The sequence below is a fragment of the Myxocyprinus asiaticus genome, chromosome 28 (genome assembly GCF_019703515.2).
Source record: "Myxocyprinus asiaticus isolate MX2 ecotype Aquarium Trade chromosome 28, UBuf_Myxa_2, whole genome shotgun sequence".
NCBI lineage: Eukaryota > Metazoa > Chordata > Actinopteri > Cypriniformes > Catostomidae > Myxocyprinus > Myxocyprinus asiaticus.
In genome coordinates this window covers 20,610,314-20,633,784 of record NC_059371.1, presented here as the reverse complement: position 1 = coordinate 20,633,784, position 23,471 = coordinate 20,610,314, and the positions used below count along the sequence as shown (strand labels likewise).

Sequence of the window (23,471 nt, the reverse complement as noted above, 5' to 3'; positions counted from 1 at the left end):
TCTGGGGTAATTAAAAATCCCAGGGCACTACTTGTAAAGAGTAGGGGTTTAACCCCTGTGTCCTGGCCAAATTCCCCCCACTGGCCCTTATCAATCATGGCCTCCTAATAATCCCCATCCATGAATTGGCTCTATCACTCTACTCTCTCCTATCCACCAACAGCTGGTGTGTGGTGGGCGTACTGGTGCACTATGGCTGCCGTCGCTGGTGGTGGTGGTTGAGGAGAGTCCCCTGTTCACTATGTGAAGCGCTTTGAGTGTAGTAAATGTAACATTCATTATGACTGGGTAACCTGTTTGGATGAGAAATGAGAAACAGTGCTGTCAACTTTGAACCTACTTTTGATCTTAGAAACTACAGTGCATATACCTTGAACCCCATATAAAATCTCCCTACTGTAGAAGAAATTTAGAACCTACTTATCACTTGGAGCCAAATGCAAACCTACTTTGATCTTAGAACCACCTTAGAACTTGGAACTGGGATCTTAGAATCCACTTGGAACCTACTCAAAAAAACCTACAGTATATGAAAGTTTTTTAGAAATTGGAACATACTTGGAATACACTTGTATACTAGAGCCTAATTGAAGAGCAGCCCCACAGTGGAAAAAGAAACTGTAATAGTGTCAACGAGCCTGCATCAGTATGGAGCGGCACGATTACAATGAGAACCGTTCAGCCGAATGCTGGAAAAGTGGCTTTAGAAACTACTACATGGAGGTTATTCAGAATCTACATGCATAGAACTTGGAATCTCATAAGAAACTCACTGGGATCATAGAACCTACATTAAACTTTTATACACGCTACTAGGAATTTGTAACTTAGAACATGCATAGAATTTGGAGTCTATTAGTTTTACGTGACCATTTTCACCCTCCTTCAGAAAGATTTTCACATAATTTACTCACCCTCATGGCATCCAAGATATGTATGACTTACTTTCTTTTGCAGAACACAAATGAAGATTTTTAGAAGAATTCCTTATTCCTGTAGGTGCTCACAATGCAACTGAATGGTGACCAGAACTCAATATTTAAGTCCTTTTTTACTATAGATCTCCACCTTTGACCAGTAGGTGGCAATATGCACGAAGAATATGAATTGCCAAAAAAATAAAAGAAGAAGAATGTGGAAGTGAAAGTAGAGATTTATTGTAAAAAAGGACTTACATATTGAGCTGTTTCTCACCCACACCTGTCATATCGCTTGTAAAGATTTAACCACTATGGAGTCATATGGATTACTTTTATGCTGCTTTTTGGAGTCATCATTAACTTGCATTGTATGGACCTACAGAGCTGAGATATTCTTCTTAAAATCTTTATTTGTGTTCTGCAAAAGAAGGAAAGTCGTACACATCTGGGAAGGCATGAGGATGAGTTATGAACTCTGTTGTATTCATCTAACCTATTTGCATGAAAATGGATAATGCTGTCGGGTACAAAACAGTCTCTTGCAAAGCCTGGAACACAGATACGTTCACAAAGCAATTCCCGCTGAAATATGCCTTAGTTAGAAGAACCAGCATAAATCTTATAATCCACTTGAATGTTACCTACATAGACAATGACAATCATTTTCTTCCTGGTCATTTATAAAAAAATAAAATAAAATCAGGTTTATTGAAACATCTCTTTGCTGACAAAGAAATGTCTTGACCTGCCTAAAATCTGTGGAGAGTTGGAGTCCATAAAAAATATGAGAGCCAAATCCTCGGACACTATTAAATTGGGATAACAACTTTTATCTGGGCTTGCAACGGTAATGAAGGGGATGTTACCAAGCAGTGGATTATCCACATTAACGGATGTCTTTTCCAACAATCACGAGAGATGCTACTTCCAACTCAGTAGAGGGCGCTATATAGTCTATTAAACAAGACTCAAGATTTGTAGTTCGGTCAACATCCTCGTGTTTTTACTTTGCGGACTACATGCCCCCTGTCGTGAAAGTTACACGAGTGTTTTAATGGTACATCGTAACCTAAATTAACATTGTAAAAAGAAACAGAGAAAAGGACCATTCGGGTTCATCATTTAACGCTCGCACTCCAAGAAAGACAGGTAAACTTATTTTTATTTTCATCAAAGCGATAGAACTTTTCCCGTACACTTCTTCCATGAATAACTTGAAAATCACGTCAAATATGCGATTCTTTGCTATTTTATACTAGAAACTCGTCGACCGGCGCTTACAGATGTGTGAAATGTATTGCCCTGAGTGTGTGTTGCACCCACGTGGTTTGACCGTGAGCTCTGCGAGTCTTTTGTTTCGAATCAATTAAAAAACGAGGAAGACGGACAGAAGTAAAGCGTCTGAATCAGGAAATCTATAGGCACTTATATAATAATCGCATCTTCCAGCACAACAGGCGAAGTCGTAGCGACTCAGCACGTTTATATTCCGTTAACTTTGATATCCGTATTTAAGAAGAGGTAAAAAAGTTTTTCTCCGGTGAGGTATGATATATTTGATGTTTATGATTGCGGATGCAAATGCAGTGCAGCATGCTAACGCAGCTGCGCGTGCATCATATACATGTAGAAACATAACGGCTTTCAAATTTACTTTCGGAGCAGTGGGGCTTTATTATTTGCTCTCTTTGATGGGACAGGGCAGGTATAACACGTGTGTTAGGGAATGGTTTAATAGTCTGGTTGTAGGAAAGCGGTGCTATTTGGCTATCCGGCGGCTGCTTTATTAAACATAACAAAGAAACAAATGGAGACTGAGCGAGACAGACGCGCTGCTGCTGATTCTTTTGTTACAGCACTGCTAGTGTGTTAGCATAGCACAGGACATCTGCCAAGAGACCTGCTTTTATAACGCCTTACATTTCTATATTTACATATAACAACATTTAAGGTATTTGCATAACTCGTGCGCAGCGCGTGCGTGTGTTTTCTTATGGATTCTTTTGGCTGTGAGATATTTAGGAATATTCCTGGTGGTGAAAGCAAGGGATTTGTATATCATTTATTTAGTTTGTTAAGGCGTCTTCGTTTTGATGTTCATTTCGCTTCGTTTCAGTAAAATTACAGCCAGAACAGTAAGCTGCTTGCTTATTACTTTTTGTTTTGTTTTGTTTGAAAAGTAGGATTTTCTACCATGCCTCGCAAGAAGGTGACAGGTGTGTCTGGCAACGGTGGAATGAAGAGGAAAAGAGGTGGTGGCAAGAAGAAGGACAGCGAGTTTAGCAGTGACGATGACTTTGATGACTTTGAACAGGAAAACACCAAGAAACCTGGGAAGCCAGCAACAAAATCAGGTCTGCAGCCAGTCACTGTGGCTGATGATGTGAAGGAGAAGATTGTAAGGACACGCATGGCTCTCATTGCTCCCTTTAAATGTCAGCCTTTCATACAGTATTGAATTAATGGATTGTTGATGGAATTCTTGCTTTTTGGTGTGCAGAAACTTGAAGTTCCCAAAGTCAAAGGTCAACTGCTCATTTTCGGAGCCACCAACTGGGACTTGATTGGCAGAAAAGAAGTGCCAAAACAGCAAGGTATGACCATGCTCGACAAGAAATATTAGGGTTGCAATACAGTTTTAGGAAACTAGTTTCACCTGAGTTAACCATTTTAATCTGTTAATGGGACACTACACACCTTAGGTCTTAACTTTAATATGCAGATATAATGACCTCCCTTGACTGGTATGCGCATACACTTACTAACTCTTTGACCCTGCTTACACATGTTATGGATCCTTTTCACAGACTGTGATGCGTTGCCACCTTATTTAGCAGCGTAAATATAGCAAACTTTTATATTTTTGTAATTCTTTAGTGTAAATATATTACATTATACTTTGTATTATATTACCCTAGAATTTTAGTTAAAAAAAATTGACCTCAGGTGTGATGAAGTTTCTTAAACAGCTGCTGAGAGAGTGACAGAAAATTTGCTGCCTTCTCTCTTCTGACTGTCTTAATCAACCGCTTGCTTAGGGGGGGCCTGGGTAGCTCAGTGAGTATTGACACTGACTACCACCCCTTGAGTCACGAGTTTGAATCCAGGGTGTGCTGAGTGACTCCAGCCAGGTCTCCTAAGCAACCAAATTGGCCCGGTTGCTAGGGATGGTATAGTTACATGGGGTAACCTCCTTGTGGTCACGATTAAGTGGTTCTCGCTCTCAATGGGGCGCATTGTAAGTTGTGCGTGGATCGCGGAGAGTAGCATGAGCCTCCACGTGCTGTGAGTCTCCGCGGTGTCATGCACAGCAAGCCACGTGATAAGTTGCGCGGATTGACTGTCTCAGAAGCGGAGGCAACTGAGACTTGTCCTCCGCCACCCGGATTGAGGTGAGTAACCGTGCCACCACGAGGACCTAGTAAGTAGTGGGAATTGGGCATTCCAAAATTGGGGAGAAAAGGGGATAAAATGTATAACAGTAAAATCAACCGCTTCATTTGGAAAGTTGTGGAAACATCATAGTGCCGTTTTTCTTTTGATGTTGGAACAAACGGGTAAGCAAAGAGATATTTGTTGTGGTCTCCCATTCATCATATCAAGGTTTACCCTGCAATCGTTTACTTCCCCGTCACAAAACCGGAAACAGAGTTTCTTTAAATTACTGAGATGACAACCTCAGCGGCTCTATCATAAGAGAGAGCGTAACGGTCAACTAGTGTGTTACGACAGTACGTCACTGTTGCGGAGACCATACAAATGAGTGGGGAGAGCTGTAAGGTAACTCCTACCTGTCGCAAATTTGTCCGTGTCTTCTCTTATAAAACAGCAATTTTATCATAGTAAACTCCACACATAGTTCATTCCTAAAATATTGTTTAGTGTAAAACTTGAAGATTAGCGAACAGACGGACGGCTTGTAGGCTCCCCTTAGAGGGGCAGTTAATCCGATCACAAGTGGACAGCGCTTAATACAGGTGTAAAAGTGGTCGAAAACATTTTGTGATTGGATCACTGAAAACATATGGAGGTAGTCAAAAACACATGTGACTGCACTGGATTTAGGTGTTAATGCTCATCCGTCCATGATGTGTCCCGAACAGCGGCGAAGCACCACCCACTCATCTGTTAATCAATTACTATGCTAAAACAAGAGTTTTAACCCTGCCCGGTTGGTTGTGGGTTTAAAAGTACATAACTGTCAGATTTTTGTACATTTGAAAAAGGGCATACATATACATCCACAAGACTTAACAGAACTTCTTCAATGTGCCTTATATCAACATGCAGTAACAGATCATGTGAAGCACATCCAAAGCTCAGTTAATTACAGATAATTCTCCTAAATGGATCACGCAACAACACTCTGACAAGGTACATGATGTAGGGTATCATGAAATCAAAGACTTTCCCTTCAATCCCAACACAAGTGGTCATAGTACACACATTTGAATTACCAGGTGTAAATGCCGATGTTTCGCCTGACCAATTTTGATCCAATCACCTGAAAGTTATTTCAGTAACAGGTGAAAACAGGGTCTTTGACTGTAAGCACAGAGATTTTTACTGGATATTAAAAACCAAACTTGTATTTGGGCAGACCATAGACATCTAACAAGTCAACTTTTCTCTCACAACAATATATATTGATATCAATAGTTTGCTATTGGAAGCATTATTATCACTACTGCTCAAACTATTATTATTGAGCAAACTCTTAACCTTAAGTATTAAACTTTGTCTTATTTTAAACTAGAGCTGCACGATTATGCCGAAAATCATAATTGCAGATTATTTCCTTTGCTATTGTAATTATGATTTATTCATTTCAATGAATATAATTTGCATTAAAGTACTTATTTTGTTTGGTGCAGCTGCATGCCATATTCTTTATGTGGGCTATGCATCAAAAGTGTTCCTGAAGTGCATTATTTTTTATTTTAATTGCATGGAAAAACAAAGCATTTCACATTTTGAAAAAAAATTATACACAGATTAATTTTGATAGTGAGCAATACTGATATGCTTTTAGACAAATTTGTTTTTGCATTCATGCACAGAATGGCCCAAAAAATATGATGTAAATAGAAAAACACCTAAATGGAATGCTGTAATTGACACTTCACGATTATATAATTGCAACAGCTCTAGTTGTAATCTTGATTATTTTCGATTGATTGTGCAGCCCTACTTTAAAATTTCCCACTCCATTTGTGCTAGGGACATGAATAATCCTTGAAATCAAGCAATCAGTTTTGCGTTTCTACGATTCATATATAGGGACCAGAATATTAGAGTCTTGGGGGTGGACTCTATCAAATTGAGTCAGTAAACAACCTCTCAGAACACCCTAGCAATGGCATAGCAGCCACTCAAAACACCTTAGCAACCACAAAGTAACATCCTGACAACCACTCGGCATCATGGTGCCGACATGGGCAAACACCATTCCTGTATTCTTCAGAAAATGTAAAAATGTAGTTCCCATAACTATTTTCATAAGTACATGCATGCTGACTTTTCTGCAGTGATTTTAAACACTTTCTTGAGCAGAATGAATTGACGTTTTAGGTTGTATTAGCTGATATTGATCATATTATACTTCAGAGTAGGGAATGTGTGAGCATCTCAAACAGGAAACCTGAAACATATCAACCAGGTGCAAAAAATTAAGTGTTCAGTCACATTGATGTTACTCTTAAAGTAAGAAAGAGGAAGTGTGTAGGCTTAAGTAAACCCACAGTAATCCATATCAAACTTATGCGTTGTGTGTGTATTGTTGCAGCTGCTTACCGGAACCTTGGGCAGAATCTGTGGGGGCCCCACCGCTACGGATGTCTCAGTGATGTCCAGGTTAGCTGTGTGGTGTCTGGACCCTGTGCTGCCCACAGTCTCATCATCACTACAGAGGGCAAACTGTGGAGCTGGGGTAAGTGGCCACACATAAGCAGTCTCTCCTATATTTTAGCAAGATTTTAAGCCCCCATAAACTTGTAACATATTGCAAATCTTTCATGAGAGTCATCATTAGCATACACTTTTTGATGCACCTGACAGGAATCTTTTGAGCATGTCCACCTTTTTCCTGGGGGTTTTACTGGGGAAATGGATGTGGGTGTGCGACTTCAGCCGAAAGTCGTTCTATAGTATTTGCTAGCTCCGGCTGCAGTCATTTTAGACCCAGTTTACAGCTGGTATTAAGTTGTGATTCGGATGATCCGATGACAAGCATTCAGCGCTAAATACAGGTGTAAATGAGGTGCAAAACCTTTTGTGATTGGATAACAAATGCACATACGGATGTAGTTAAAAATGCATGCAACCAGTGACCACATTGCATTTGAGGTGTAATTGCCATTCTGATGCGTCCCAGGAAGCAGTGACGTGCCACCCCTCACCTGTCAATCAAGAGTTAAAACTGTTCATGACTCCAGTTACATACGGCTTTAAAAATAAAGAAACGTCCGATCGGAAAATTTGAAAAAGCGAATACACATGCAAGTACGAGAACTCCGTGGATCATCTTCACTGAGACTGATATCAGTGCATGGACACAGATGACAAACATACTCCACTAAATCATCAGAAAATTGTGCTTGGATTAAATTTCAATTGCATCTGGGAGAAACAGTGCTCGGTTTTTTTTTTTTTTTCCACATTCTTTGTCTTATGACATTTTTGCATTTTATAGGGCAAAATAACCCTCTAATAACTACAATTTTAATGACCTTTTGTGTGTTTTAGCTTAAATATTACAACCATGTGGCACATAAAATGTCCTGGAAAGTTGTGCCTTGAAAAGAGTGGGAACCCTGTGTAATTTTACCCAGTCAGCAGGCTCTCCTTTACTGATGAAGGAAGGTTATGAAGAGATGAGCCAATAGGAATTGACTCTAGACTAGTGCTTTTATCGGGGCAAATAACTTGAATTTTATGAAGCTGAAATACTTTTTCAGATTCCATATAATATACTGAGACAGCTGTAAGTAAGCCATTAGCTATGTTTGCATCTAAGTTGCGAATTTAATTTTTGCGAAAAATAAGAATACCACAAAAACTATGTGCAAACAAAGCCGTGTTTCCATCCCTTGTGTTCAAAAGAACAAAATAGTCTCTTCCGGGGAAACTGAAACCACTGTTACTCTTTTATTAATAAAATACTAGCGGTTTAGAGCACACAGACAAAAAAAAACTCTAAAGAACTTGTCTCATGTCTAGCTGCAACAGCGCGTCACACAGTTATGTGTGTGCATTCCTCCATCCTTATAACTTTAAAGTGCGTATCTATATGAGATTTTTCAAAAGTGTTAATAAACCTGCTCTTTTCAAACCAGCACAGTTCAAGTTTGTATTAGACTTATTTGCACTGCAAACATCTATGCAGGCTTTGGATTTTCAGGACACCAGTATTTCAGGATGTCCTCAGCAACATTTTAGATGCAATGATTGGTCTGCTGGTTAGTCCAGTTATGAATTAATTATTCAGTCACATTACTTTTTTATGTGCATCATGTATTCCTAATAAGTTTAATAGTTTATTCAGTAAATTTATTTCCATCATAGTTTGTGCGCATTTCTTCTTACCTCAAGCGAGCGTATACATTTTTTTTATGCACATTATAGAGATTTTATTAGTATCTTGGTGTTTCCATCCAGAAGTTTTTATGCTATATCCCAAAAGGTGCATAAAAATATGTGAATAGAAACCCAGCTATTGGTAGGTAGATTCCCAAGAAAATTCTATCACAACATTGCTCTGTTTGAGAATCCCAACCATCTAGACATGGCAACATTGGATCAACCAATGGCGTGAGTTTGGGGTGGGACCAATGGCTGGCAGGGGAGTGTTCAGAAAACCTGATTGAAAAACCAGTCATTATTTTTTCAGTTCCATTTGGTGCCACTAATGGCGCAGAAATTACACACTCCAGCTTTAAATCTTCATAGTTTTTTATTCTGTGTACTCCAGGTCGCAATGAAAAGGGGCAGTTGGGGCATGGAGACACTAAACGATTGGAGGCTCCAAAATTATTGGAGGGACTGGGGGAGGAAGTGATTGTTGCAGCTGCCTGTGGTCGGAACCACACCTTGGCTTTAACTGGTATGCAGCTGTTTGCAATTTGTTGCATTGAAGAGTGTCTGTCCTATAATTTTTTGCCAGAATTACTTATAATGGATGTATGATATTAAAATGGTATTATGCGGGGCCTGGGTAGCTCGGCGAGTATTGATGCTGACTACCACCCCTGGAGTCGTGAGTTCGAATCCAGGGTGTGCTGAGTGACTCCAGCCAGGTCTTCTAAGCAACCAAATTGGCCCGGTTGCTAGGGTGGGTAGAGTCACATGGGGTAACCACCTCGTGGTCGCTATAATGTGTGTTCTCGCTCTCGGTAGGGCACGTGGTGTGTTGTGCGTGGATGCCGTGGAGAATAGCGTGGGCCTCCACACACGCTATGTCTACACGGTAATGCGCTCAACAAGCCATGTGATAAGATGCGCGGATTGACGGTCTCAGATGCGGAGGCAACTGACATTCGTCCTCCGCCACCCGGATTGAGTCACTACGCCACCACGAGGACTTAGAGTGCATTGGGAATTGGGCAATCCAAATTGGGGAGAAAAGGGGAGACAAAAAAAAACATTTGTATTATGCTTTCTTACAGAAAATGGTACTGTGTACTCATTTGGAGAAAATAAATTGGGGCAGCTTGGTCAGGGCAATCAGACAGATGCTGTTCTCAGCCCAGCTACAGTAAGACTCTGCCCAAATACTGTTAATATTTAGTTTGACTCACCAACTTGGTGGGTCTGTACTGGAACATGTGCATTGTGTTTTGAGCATTTCACAAAACTGCTGTAATGATTTCCCTACAGATCCTGTACAATGGGCAGCCAATAGTCAAAGTTGCTTGTGGTGCAGAGTTCAGCATGATAGTGGACTGCAAGGGGAACATTTACTCTTTCGGTTGCCCAGAATATGGCCAGCTTGGTATGGAAAAACACTATTCAACTGTAGTTCTATTTACAAAATACTGTATATCAGTTTGGGTTACTCACTACTTTTTTTGCCTTGTATCCAAAAGGGCATAACTCAGATGGAAAGTTCATTGCCCGTGCCCAGCGCATTCAGTTTGACTGCGAGCTGATCCCTAGACGCGTGGCCATTTTCATTGAGAAGACTAAGGATGGCCAGGTGCTTCCTGTGCCAAATGTTGTGGCTCGGGATGTAGCTTGTGGGGCCAATCATACAGTGAGTAGCAATTCTGTGGATGGTATTGCAAGTCCATGCATCAGAAGGTGAAAACTGAAATTATGCACAAATAAGAAATCAAGAAGGTTACAATGAAAATATTTCCCTGCTATATAATGATACATACTGTATAATGATATATAAAAGGAGTTCTTAACCGGGGACCCAACCCCCCCCCCCCCCCCACTCAGATTTTCCAGTAAAAAAAAAAAGTTAGATTTTCTTTGTATTACATTAAAATAACTTTATATAATGCTTATGCACAAATTAAACCAAGAAGAGGATTCACAGAGCTTACAATGAAAATAATTCCCAGTTATGAAATAATATTTAGATATAAGTTGTCTATAAATTTATAAAACTTTTCTTGGTAACACTCTGCAACGAGTTTCACAGCATGGGCAAGGAGGTGTCGGGAACCGGCAGAACGGTCAACATAACTTTAATGACTTAAAGAAACTAAAACATAACATAAAACACACAGACGCACGTGCACACACAGCGGCGTGTGTCTGTCTCTCTAACTGGTTCCGCCGGCTCGTCTTTATCCCCCTCCTGGCTGATTAGGACAATTCAGCACCGGGCGTGCGTCCTCATGGCCCGGCCATGCCCTCCTCTTCATCACACTCCTCCACCGCCCGATTCAGGCCAGGGAAACCTCCGCCGTGAAGTACTCCCCTCCCTTCATGGAGGTGTTGCCCTTCCGGCCGTCCTTCTGCCGGCAGGTCTTCCCTGCCTCTCTGGAGCCCTGGGAGAGACGAGGTGAGTGAGATGGAGGGACAGAGATAGAGAGTGAGGAAAAAACTCGCTCGCCAGTCCTCAGACATGCCGTTGCCTGGTCCTCAGCCACTCCTCCGCCCTCTGGCGGATGGTCACAGCTCCTCGCTTCCTGGCGGACGGCAGCAGTTCCTCCGACTCCATCCCCTGGCGGACGGCAGCGGCGACTCCATCCCCTGGCGGACGGCTGCGGCTCCTCCGCTTCCTGCCGGACGGCAGGGTCAAGGACTCCACGACAACACATCCCTCCTCCTTTCCGGGTTTCAGCACCAGTGTAACGTGGTTCTTACGATGGGCAAGGAGGAGATTGGAACCGGTAAAACAGTCAACATAACTTAAATGACAAAGAAACTGAAAAATAACAAAACACACAAGCGCACAGCGGCCGCGTGTGTGTCTCTCTCTCGAACTGGCGCCTCTGGCTCGTCTTTATCCCCCTCCCGGCTGATTAGTACAATTCAGTGCCAGGCGTGCATCCTCACGGCCCAGCTACGCCCTCCTCGTCACACACACTAGAATAATTGAAAAAATGCTAACATTGACATGAAATGCTCAACAGATCAGTAGTTAATGTTTATTCAAATAGAAAATTCAATATGATTTGTGTATCGTCTATAATTTTAATTTCCATGAATTTCCGTGCAGCTGGTGCTGGATTCCCAAAAGCGTGTATTTTCTTGGGGATTTGGGGGATATGGACGACTAGGCCACACAGAACAGAAAGATGAAATGGTTCCACGGTTAGTCAAGCTGTTTGACTTCCCCGGCCGTGGAGCAACCCAAATATACTGTGGCTACCAGTGTTCCTTTGCTGTGAGTGAAACAGGTAAGCATGTGCTTAATCACTGAAAAGAAATGCATAACCTAATACACATAACCAGTGGTTTACAATGCTGCTGCTCTTTTCACAGGAGGTTTGTTTTTCTGGGGAGTGACAAATACTTCTCGTGAGTCCACCATGTACCCCAAAGCTGTGCAGGACTTGTGTGGATGGAAGATACGCAGTCTGGCCTGTGGGTAAGTATTGGCCCTGGACTGAGAATTTCTTTTATAATACCCTAAAGGTGTTCTAAGCCAGTCCTTAACATAAGCCAACCTCTGAATTAGTCACTCCACCTTTTCTAAAACTCTGCCCTCCAAATATACAGTTGAGACCTTTGTAATCAGAAATAGAGCTGGAGAGCTGTAACGCATCATCTCAGTGTTGTCAAAAGCAATAGTAGCAAAATAGCTAGGGATGCAATGATCCGATACTTGGATCAATATCGGCTCCAATACTAACGTTTTTATCTGGATCAGGTATCGGTCCGAGCCCTATCCAAATCCAATACCACATGTTAGTAATGGACGTTACCGACAAGCTCAAGGAATGAATTAAAAGAACCTTTAAAGCACTATTAAAGTTGTCCATTTAATCCACAACTACTACACTCTCAGCTTCCTGCTTGCCATATATGGGCTGCTCTGTGAATGCGCAAAACAATTAACAGGCAGAAAGAACTTCAGTTTATTTGGCTTGAATAAACAAATTATCTGACTGGAACGGTTTAAGCTGGCTCTACACTTGCATTCTCAAAACAACTCATTGCGTGGGGGGTGTCACGCTTGATGGTTTTTGCTAATCTTGCCCTCCTAGTCAGTGAGCCTGTCACATTGACAGATTACAAACTGAGGGAAGGTGTCACTCTTAACGACTGCCTTTGACTTTGTTCTGTGCCTTATCACTGCAGCAGTAGTATAAATATTCATTACGATCTGGCTACTCATAATCATTATTGTATATTTAAACGTTCCACCATGTACACTGAGTTCAGCAGCAATCTCCGACCACTTTTTTTTCTTTTAAATGTCTGTCATGATATGACACATGAGATATGTCATACAAACATATGTGCTGACTCCAAAGAGCAGTAAACTTCTCCAAATGCACCATCCATAAGCGCTTTCCAGACGCCATGTTTCTTCTGCAGAAAAATTTTGCTTCCATCCTCTGGCAAAAAAACACTTTATACATGGACTGCACTCATTGGTCACTGCCTTGGTGGCGTGTTCCCGCCCCACCCACAGCCAGTGATGATTTCGTGCAAGCCTTATGTGTATTTTCAGTGTTTCAAGGCATTAACTCAGCTGGGAGTCCAGACAGTCAAGTGATTAACACCTCCAGCTGAGAGGTGCTAATGGGCACTCTGTCTCCCTCTGCCTGGCCAGTGATTAATCAAGCTAACACCTGAAAATCATTGGAAAAATTAGCTAGTGTAGAGCCAGCTTTAGTTCATTTATGGAGCCCAGGTCTGTCACAGAGATTTCAGCTAATAGGGACTTTTATTTTTCTATGTGCCGTTCCATAAAAATTTGTTTGCAGTACCTACAAGTGTTCTACAAGTCATCTTATGTGATCATTAACTGTTTACTCTGACCCTCACAGGAAGAGCAGTATTATTATAGCAGCTGATATTAGCACCATTAGCTGGGGACCATCTCCCACATTTGGAGAGCTGGTATGTTCTTTTTTTTTTTTTTTTTTAGGCTTTGAAATTGAGTGTGTGTGTGTATATGTGTGTGTGTGTGTGTGTGTGTGTGTATAGATATAAATATAGATAGATAGATACGGTTGTGCTCAAAAGTTTGCATACCTTGGTAGAAATGTTTAAATTTTGGCATTGATTTTGAAAATATGACTGATCGTGCAAAAAAAAAAAAAAAACTGTCTTTTATTTAAGGATAGTGATCATATGAAGCCATTTATTATCACATAGTTGTTTGGCTCCTTTTTAAATCATAATGGCAACAGAAATCACCCAAATGGCCCTGATCAAAAGTTTACATACCCTTGAATGTTTGGCCTTGTTACAGACACGCAAGGTGACACACACAGGTTTAAATGGCAATTAAAGGTTAATTTCCCACACCTGTGGCTTTTTAAATTGCAATTAGTGTCTGTGTATAAATAGTCAATGAGTTTGTTAGCTCTCACGTGGATGCACTGAGCAAGCTAGATACTGAGCCATGGGGAGCAGAAAAGAACTGTCAAAAGACCTGCGTAACAAGGTAATGGAACTTAATAAAGATGGAAAAGGATATAAAAAGATATCCAAAGCCAGTCAGTACTGTTCAATCACTTATTAAGAAGTGGAAAATTTGGGGATCTCTTGATACCAAGCCAAGGTCAGGTAGACCAAGAAAGATTTCAGCCACAACTGCCAGAAGAATTGTTTGGGATACAAAGAAAAACCCACAGGTAACCTCAGGAGAAATACAGGCTGCTCTAGAAAAAGACGGTGTAGTTGTTTCAAGGAGCACAATACGACGATACTTGAACAAAAATGAGCTGCATGGTCGAGTTGCCAGAAAGAAGCCTTTACTGCGCCAATGCCACAAAAAAGCCCGGTTACAATATGCCCGACAACACCTTGACATGCCTCAAAGCTTCTGGCACACTGTAATTTGGAGTGACGAGACCAAAATAGAGCTTTATGGTCACAACCATAAGCGCTATGTTTGGAGAGGGGTCAACAAGTATTGTGCTCCTTGAAACAACCACACTGTCTTTTTCCAGAGCAGCCTGTATTTCTCCTGAGGTTACCTGTGGGTTTTTCTTTGTAGTGTACACCTTTGTATGAAATCTTCAGTTTTTTGGCAATTTCAAGCATTGTATAGCCTTCATTCCTCAAAACAATGATTGACTGATGAGTTTTTAGAGAGCCTAATATTTTTTTTTTTTTGCCTAATATTGATCTTAAGACATGCCAGTCTATTGCATACTGTGTCAACTCAAAAACAAACACAATGTTAAGCTTCATTCAGTGATAGCTGCTGGAAATGGGGCCTGTCTAGATTTGATCAAAAATGACTTTTTTCAAATAGTGATGGTGCTGTTTTTTTTTTTTTTTTTTTTTTTTACATCAGTAATGTCCTGACTATACATTGTGATAAGTTGAATGCCACTTTGGTGAATTAAAGTACCAATTTCTTTCCGAAACAGCAAAATCTGTAGATTTATTCCAAACTTTCAGCCACCAGTGTATGTGTGTATGCGTATATGTATACACTACCGGTCAAAAGTTTTGAAACACTTACTCATTTTTTATTATAATTTTTTTCACATTTTAGAATAACATGAATAAAGTCATCAAAACTATGGAATAACATAAATAGAACTATGGGATTTATGTTGTGAGTAAACAAAATCCAAAATAAATCAAAACCCTTTGTCTAGAATTTGCAGACATGTACTCTTGACATTTTCTCAACCAACTTCTTGATATATCACCCTGGGATGATTTTTAAACAGTATTGAAGGAGTTCCCATCTATGTTGGGCACTTAGTGGCTGCTTTTCTTAATTATTCGGTCCAAGTCATCCATTTCAAAAACTTTTTTTCTTTTTTAAATAAATTTATTTTTAATTAAATTAATATGGTGGCACAATTGTATTTTTGTCTGCAAAACTAATTTCAAACATTTAAGCATACACCTTCAGATCAAAAGGTTTTTAAGATCATGAGAAACATTTCAGTTAAGCGTTTCAAAAGTTTTGACCGGTAGAGAAAGAGTGTGTGTGTGTATATATATGTGTGTGTGTGTGTGTGTGTGTGTGTGTGTGTATATATAGATATATATATATACACACACACACAGTGCATTCAGAAAGTATTCAGATCCCTTTCACATTTTATGTTGTAGCCTTATGCTAAAATGTTTTAAATAATTTTTTTCACATCAATCTATACTCCATACCCCAAAATGACTAAGCAAAAAACAAATTTTTCATAATTTTGCAAATGTATTGAAAAGGAAAAACTGAAATATCACATTGACATAAGTATTCAGACTAGGACTGAAACTATTAGTCAACGTTATCGACATTGTCGGCAGACATTTCCATTGTCGAATAGTCGTTTGGTCTCATTTAACGTAACCTGAGATCACATTAAACTGTATTGATGGCACGTGAGAGCAGCACTGCAGTTCGCACCTGACTGAGGAGAGGAAGAATTACACAGCTCACAGTCCAGATGCACTCTAAACTTTCCAAACAGTAGATCGCAAAGTATGAGGGAATTATAATGCAAAAATACAAAATGAGAAAATACAGAAGCACTCTCGTTGTGGAGTAAGTGGAGCTGGAGCAAAACTTGCATGTCGAGCGTCTTTAGAGGAAACACCTCGGCATTACATCTTTAATGCAGTTATATTTAATGCATTATAGCTTTATTAAAGTTCAAATAATATGGAAGCAGATCATGTAAATAACTACAAACTCCGAAACTGGCATTTCTCTGTGCGGACAGCGCCTCTTCTATGAGTTGCGTGAATGTCCGATCTAAGGGGGAGAGATTGAAACTGCACCCGGCTGATGCACACTCTGTCGCGGGGACGCTCGTCCCTCAAGTGCACACTTAATGCAGCTAGATCATAACGTGATGGCTCGCGACTTATTGAATCATTTGTATGTCACTGTGCATTTCTTATTGTGAAGAAAATTGGCAATACGAAGCTTTATTAATAAGAGTGAGTCTGTTGTTTTTAGTTAAAGATGGATTGAAGTTAATAAAAAGGTGAGTGAGGTAGTCTTCACCCCATTATACACTGCAACAAAATACATTTTTGATTTGTTTTTGTTTTGGCTTGTTTTCCAATATAAATATCTAAAACTCCTTTATAACATATCGTACATTTACTTTAGCAGCTATACTGTAGAAGAAAAAATTGTTATCTGAGAATGTTGAATATAATATTAAAAATACAAATATTTTAAAATATCTAAAAATCCTTTAAAAAATATGCATTCACCTGAGAAGCAAAATATAAGATATTTAGACTTGCTTTTAGAGAATATATCTTGAATATAAGTATATTTTGTCTTTATTGCACTTGCAGAAGTATAACTTAGTGAAAAAAAATTCTTCTTTAAGGTACATTCTTTTAAAGGAAGTCTAAATATCTTATGTTGCTTCAAGTAAATGTATCTTGTTTTAAAGATTTTTAGACCATTTTAAATGGAAAACAAGACAAAAACACTTGATAACAATAGGATTTTTCACAGTGAATTTCTTCACCGAATTAAACTTAAAACGTATTTTTTCCCCTTTTAATTCAGTGAATGTCATTTAGAAGTATTTTTAAAAGATGATTTTGTCCTCTTTATTGTTAGTAAGCACATTTAATACAACCTTTTAAGTCAGGGCACAAGCTGAATAATCGGTGCAATAATCGCAGAATAGTCGAATAATCGTTCTAATAATTGTTAGACCCTTAACTCAGTACATAGTTGAAGCACTTTTGGCAGCAATTACAGCCTCAATTCTTTTTGGGTATAATGCGAGAAGCTTTGCACACCTGAATTTGGGGATTTTCTGCCATTCTTCTCTGCAGTTCCCCTCAAGCTCTGTCAGGTTGGATGGGGACCGTTGGTGGACAGACATTTTCAGGTCTCTTCAGAGATGTTCGATTGATTTCAAGTCCGGGCTCTGGCTGGGACTCAAGGACATTCACAGAGTTGTCCTTAAGCCACTCTTGTGTTGTCTTGGCTGTGTGCTTAGGGGTCATTGTCCTGTTGGGCCGAAGGTGAACCTTCCAGTCTGAGGTCCTCTGTATATGTCTGTTTTACTCCGTTCAGCTTTCCTTCAACCCTGACCAGTCCCCCAGTCCCTGCTGCCACCATGCTTCACCGTTGGGATGCAGGTGATGAGTGGTGCCTGGTTTCCTCCAGACATTACACTTGGAATTGAGGCCAAACAGTTCAATCTTCATTTTATCAGACCAGAGAATCTTGTTTCTCATAGTCTTAGAGTCCTTTAGACATTTTTTCCATATTCCAAGCGGGCGTTCTTGTGTCTTGCACTGAGGAGAGGCTTCCGTTTGGCCACTCATAAAGCCCAGATCGGTGGAGTGTTGCAGTGATGGTTGGCCTTCTGCAAGTTTCTCCCATCTACACACATGATCTCTGGAGCTCAACCAGAGTGACAATCAGGTTCTTGGTCACCTCTCTTACCAAGGCCCTTCTCCCCCGATTTCTCAGTTTTTCAGTCAGTCCTGGTTGTTCCAAATTTCCATTTAAGAATTATGGAGGCCACTGTGCTCTTGGGAACCTTTAATGCAGCCAAAGTAATTTTTGTGCCTTCTCCAGATCTGTGACTCGACACAATCCTGTCTCTGAGCTCTGCAGGCAGTTCCTTTGACCTTATGGCTTGGTTTTTGCTCTGATATGCATTTTTCAGCATTTTCAGCTGCGAGACCATAATAAATATATGTCCACAAATCATGTCCAATCAATTGAATTTGCCACAGGTGAACTCCAATAAAAGTGTAGAAACATCTTAAAGATGATCCAGAGAAAGGGGATGCACCTGAGCTAAATTTCAAGTGTCATAGCAAAGGGTCTGAATACTTATGTCAATGTGATATTTCAGTTTTTTCTTTTTAATACATTTGCAAACTTAGCAAAAATCTGGATTTTGCTTTGTCATTATGGGGTATGGAGTTTTTCTTTTTTTTTTTTTTTTTTTTTTTTTTGAAGCATTTTAGCATAAGGCTGCAACATAACAAAATGTGAAAAAAATGAAGGGGTCTGCATACTTTCTGAATACACTGTGTTTGTGTGTATAAACCAAAGTCAAGAATAACAAGTAATGCATATTTTGAAGGGCTATGGTGACAACAAACCCAAGTCATCCACCACTGCTCAGGAGGTTAAAACTCTAGATGGGGTGTATTCAGAACAGGTGAATCTTGCAGTTAAAAACATGGCTCATATTAAAGAATTTTGTTCGCCGATAGGTACGGCTGTGTAACTGACAGCTGTGTTGTTTCAGGTCGCAATGGGCTATTCTCATTCACTGGTTATTGCTCGCCAAGACACTGAGCAGGAGAAGGAAAAGCTCAAGAAGCTGCCTGAATACAACCCACGCACACTCTGATTGAAGACAATCTGTTAATTGTTCACATTTTCTCCAGGGGCTTATTTTAAATTTAATGCCTCTACTCAATAGGTCACCCGGGTTGTCACTGTTTGGTTGGGATGGGATTTTGCTTTTAGGACATCAAATTAATTTAGAAAGACAAGCCACATCTCGGACTGAAGCACGAAGCAAGGAAGTTGCGTTAACTGATCTGTGTACGCTCTGACTTTTCCAGAATGGTTATTGTGGCATCATACATCTGTTTCAATTTTACAATTGTCCCAGCAATGAGAGAGAAGCAACTACTTTCTCTTAAGCACTCGGATTCCAGTGGATCCATCCCTTTACTTCTACATTCCTAATGGAAGTTTATCATTTTTTTTTCTTCCATAACAATGACTGTAAGATCCTTGTCTGCTCTCTTCCAAAAAACTGGTGCTAAATCATTCTAATGCTGACTATCAATGGGCTAATGGTTCACTAAAAAGACAAACTCGTTTCATTCTTGTGCCTTTTTAAGTGAGGTGATTGACGACAACTCACATTTTATTGACGACAACTCACATTTTATGGGGCACTTCACCTTTCATTTCATTTCAAACATCACTTTCATTACTTCCAGCTCCACACTATTATCATACATAAGAACAATATTTTCTTGATGTTGAAAGAACATTTTTTTTTACCTAATCTGTGAAGTATTTTCAAATTCTGCAATGCAAATGAGACATCAGCTGTGAGATTTTTAAAAAGTATTAAACATAAGTGCTCCCTTGTCTAGAAATGAAAATTTACATCTTCATGCCCTTGCCTTTTCTAGTATTATAAGCTACAGAAATGCTGTTCTCATGTTGATGTTAGTATGATGTGGAAATAATGGACATGATGTTGAGAAGTGTACGATTGTCCCATCAACTGGGACCACAATGTTCTTTACAGAGCATGCATGATTTCATGCAATATGTTGAGATGTTGAGGGCTCTGCCATATATTTGCATTCACCTGGGATTAAACTGTGATCATATTGTTACATTGTTATCTTTAATGAACAGTACTTAAGTCCATCAACAGTTTGTAGGCAAGCAACAAGCTTGTGTGTTATGTTCTATGACCGTTTTAAATTTTGTGTAATTAAATTAGTTCATTTGTTAATGCAGTGAATGTCCACAAACTGGAATTCCAACTATTTTGATTTCTTAAATGTTTTTCTTCCTTAATATTAAATAAAGGTTCATGTAAGTTGGTATATGTTGTCTCACAGTATTTTTTTTTAACAAGTAAAATATATGCTGCCAGTGTTTTTGCAGCCAAGCCTTTTATAAAATACACTGTGGTAGATTAGTATGAATATAAAAGTGTGGATCCATTTAGCACTGAATATATCAAAAGAAACTGGATGATAATACTGGATACAAAAGTTGTGGGGGCTAAACAGAATCTTCTTGATTGAACTACAGAAAAGCACATGCTGTTTAAGAATGAGGGTGTTGTTGATAGACACATTATCTACATACACTACGCAAATATTATTACTGGGATATTGCAGAATGAGGATTGGCATTCCTAATTAAAGGACAAGGCTAGGGTGAGTAAGAGATATAATACGCTAATCCCTTGATGGCAAAATCAGACATAGTTTTCTGACACTGACACAACCATCAATTTGTTTTGAAATTCATATGCATCACCTGAAACATGCACCATGGGTAAAGAAGTGCATCTGGATAGCTTAAACTAGTTGTATGTGAATTTATTCAAATGTACAAAAAAGACAAAGAGATTAATCTTCATCCTCCTCCTCTTCCTCATCCTGGTTGATCTGGAAGTAGCGAAGCTCATAGCTTTCTTTAGTGTTAGCCACAACACGCAACCAGTCTCTGAGATTGTTCTTCTTCAGGTATTTCTTTGTAAGATATTTCAGGTATCTACGAATAGATGATGACAACGCAGAGGAATATTTGAATAAAAACTACAAGAACGAAACGAAGTTGCAGCTAAAAACAAAATATTAATTGGCAGAACAATTTTCTATTGTTTGCTAAAGAAACATACCTCTTGGAGAAGGGCACCTCAGAGGAAACGGAGATTTTGCTTTTGCTCCTTTCAATGGCCACAACTCCACCTCCCAGATTTCCTGCTTTACCATTCACTTTAATGCGCTCCTGTAGGAACTGCTCCTGTGAACAAACATGCACATGCAAAGTAAAATACTTGAGCTAATTCTTATACGAAGGAAACAACTACAAGTAAATCAATGTAAATAATAAATCTATGCATTGTCTTTCTACTACATCTAGAACAATATTCCATGATATAAGTTTTTCATTCATTAGCATTACAATGACATGTCTGACACTTAATTAACTGGTCTATTATCTTGTTTTTAAGTTGTCTCTTAGCTCTATTATTAATAGTTAATACCTTAACGTGAGGTAACTGACTTCTCCAACTTAGTTTCTAATGAGCAGTTTGGCTGGCAGTATTAAAATAATGACATGAAAAATTGAGCCACTTACAAAGTTGGCAGCATCCATGATTCCATCTTCAACAGGATGGGTGCAGTCCAGCGTGAACTTCAAAACCTGCTTCTTCTTCTTCTTTCCACCTTTAGAGCTCGTCTGCTTCCTCTGCAATTCAAATGTACAGTCTCAAATGTGCGCACTCATTCTTGAGGCTACGACAGTCATGCCATTCTCATTAAACACCGAAACGATAAGCAAAAGAGTGAATAAACTGCCCTAAAGATTGAATTAAATTTGCTGTTATCATACGTTAATGTCTAACTGGGCATATTTAATATTTAAACACCACTGGTTAGTACGTCAGTTGTTTTAATGACATCGCCATTGATTCTCGTGTAATCCCCGATCATTTGTGTACATAAAACTGAAAGGAAACGTTAATAATTGTATTCAGTAGCTCCATATGATCAAACTTACGATAGGCGCCATAGTGTGAAATTTGGACGAGAGGAAGAATCACGACTGCGCAAGCGTGACGTAACAGACGGTGTTAATCAAGTGCTGATGTAGTCGATGTGTTCGATCTGTCTGTCGTTGACTAGTCAGTCTTTGCCTCAACTGTAAACAGGTGTTCTGGGTGAAATTCCAATTGAAAGTGATCATCCCTATGCCCTACTCACTTCGAAGGACAGATCTCTTGATGTGGGCACTCTGACAAGAGCATGAAAGTACTGTAAGAATGTAGCCTACCCTTAGCTAATAGTCTTGTAATAGGGCTCTTCATGAAAAACATAGTTTTCTTACTTTAATTTGGAAAATGCTCCTTTTGTTGTTTTTAAAGAAAATGATATGCAACATTTCTTGTATTCAGTTCTTAAAGGAATAGTTTACCCAAAAATGGTAAACTCACCCTCTTGCCATCCCAGATATGTATGACTTTCTTTCTTCTGCAGAACACAAATTAAGATTTTTAGAAGAATATTTCAGCTCTGTTGGTCCATACAATATAAGTGAATGGGTGCCAAAATTTTGACACTCAAAAATCACATAAAGGCAGCATAAAAGTACTCCATAAGACTCCAGTGTGTTAATCCATATCTTCAGAAGTGAAATGATAGGTGTGGGTGAGAAACAGATCAATATTTAAGTCAATTTTTGCTTGAAATTATTCTCCCTGCCCAGTAGGGGGCGAAATGCATGAAGAATTCTTCTAAAAATCTTCATTTGTGTTCTGCCAAAGAAAGAAAGTCACACACATCTGTGATGGCATAAGGGTGAGTAAATGATGCATTGGTATTGAGGTGCACAACACAGATTAGCAAAGCAAACAAAAGTTGCACAACAAAATTAAGTTACAAAACAACAGAAATAAGCCACACAAAAAAAATAAGATAAAAATAAAAAATCAGCCACAACATAAAATTAACAAAAAATAAATATTTTTAAACACTGCTTTTAATTTGTGTGGCAGTTCTGACAATGCAGGCGAGATCAAGATTTCGTTCAATCTTATTTTCTTTGTGTTGTGGCTTTTCCGTTGTGTTATGGCCTAACTCCGTTGTGCTGTGGTTTATTTCTGTTGTGTTGTGGCTTTTCTGTTGTTTTGTGGCTTAATTTCATTGTGTTGTGGTATTTTCTGTAGTGCTGTGGCTCAACACACTCTCACAGTGAAATCGTAAGGATGCGCACAACTTTTCTAAATTTGGCTAATTCATATGATATCGTACGACTGCACTTGTATGAATTTGTACAACCTTCACTACAGGCAATGACGTCGCTTGACATCATTTTAATCGCAACAATTTAATATGTGATTATTACTTGCTTCTGTCACACACAACAGCTTCCTGTCATGTTTACATACTACTGATCAGTTAGGTTTAGATAAGGGGTTTGGGAAAGGGCATAACATTAATGAGCATGTCCTTGATACCTCGCGCACAGAACTTGCGCTTACTTCCGCATTACATATCCAGGCATTTGCACATGATGAAATCATACGAATTCATATGAGCGAAATAGTACGAAATCATACGAAACAACCAACTCGTAAAATGTGAATTTTTTTTCGTGAGATCGGGTTGTATGGCTTAACTTCATTGTGTTGCGGCTTATTTTCTTTGTGTTGTGGCTTTTTTTCATTGTGGTGTGGCTTGTTTACG

General features: G+C 39.3%; 2 protein-coding genes across 8 annotated transcripts; one reads left to right on the top strand and one right to left on the bottom strand.

Annotated features, from left to right (window-relative positions):
• Positions 1-1,901: 1,901 nt before the first annotated feature.
• Positions 1,902-20,218, top strand: LOC127419474 (protein RCC2 homolog). 7 transcript variants are annotated; one of them, XM_051660887.1, is made up of 13 exons: positions 1,902-2,069; positions 3,104-3,318; positions 3,421-3,514; positions 6,706-6,849; positions 8,890-9,021; positions 9,584-9,672; positions 9,795-9,909; positions 10,004-10,170; positions 11,593-11,773; positions 11,859-11,964; positions 13,373-13,445; positions 18,593-18,670; positions 18,761-20,218. In XM_051660887.1, exons 2-13 carry the CDS (start codon positions 3,115-3,117, stop codon positions 18,863-18,865), a joined length of 1,488 nt encoding a protein of 495 aa, XP_051516847.1. In that variant the 5' UTR covers positions 1,902-2,069; positions 3,104-3,114; the 3' UTR covers positions 18,866-20,218. The 7 variants fall into 7 exon arrangements, with proteins under 7 accessions (XP_051516847.1, XP_051516848.1, XP_051516844.1 ...); XM_051660888.1 differs by having other exon boundaries at positions 1,903-2,069; positions 3,101-3,318; XM_051660884.1 differs by lacking the exon at positions 1,902-2,069 and adding an exon at positions 2,277-2,441 and having other exon boundaries at positions 3,101-3,318.
• Positions 20,219-20,581: 363 nt separating this feature from the next.
• On the bottom strand, positions 20,582-21,847 carry LOC127419484 (60S ribosomal protein L22-like). Its single transcript, XM_051660903.1, has 4 exons — positions 21,787-21,847; positions 21,364-21,474; positions 20,900-21,024; positions 20,582-20,772 (listed from the first exon to the last, which is right to left on the bottom strand). The coding sequence occupies exons 1-4, from the start codon at positions 21,796-21,798 to the stop codon at positions 20,628-20,630; spliced, it is 393 nt and encodes a 130-aa protein (XP_051516863.1). The 5' UTR covers positions 21,799-21,847; the 3' UTR covers positions 20,582-20,627.
• Between the last annotated feature and the right edge of the window lie 1,624 nt (positions 21,848-23,471).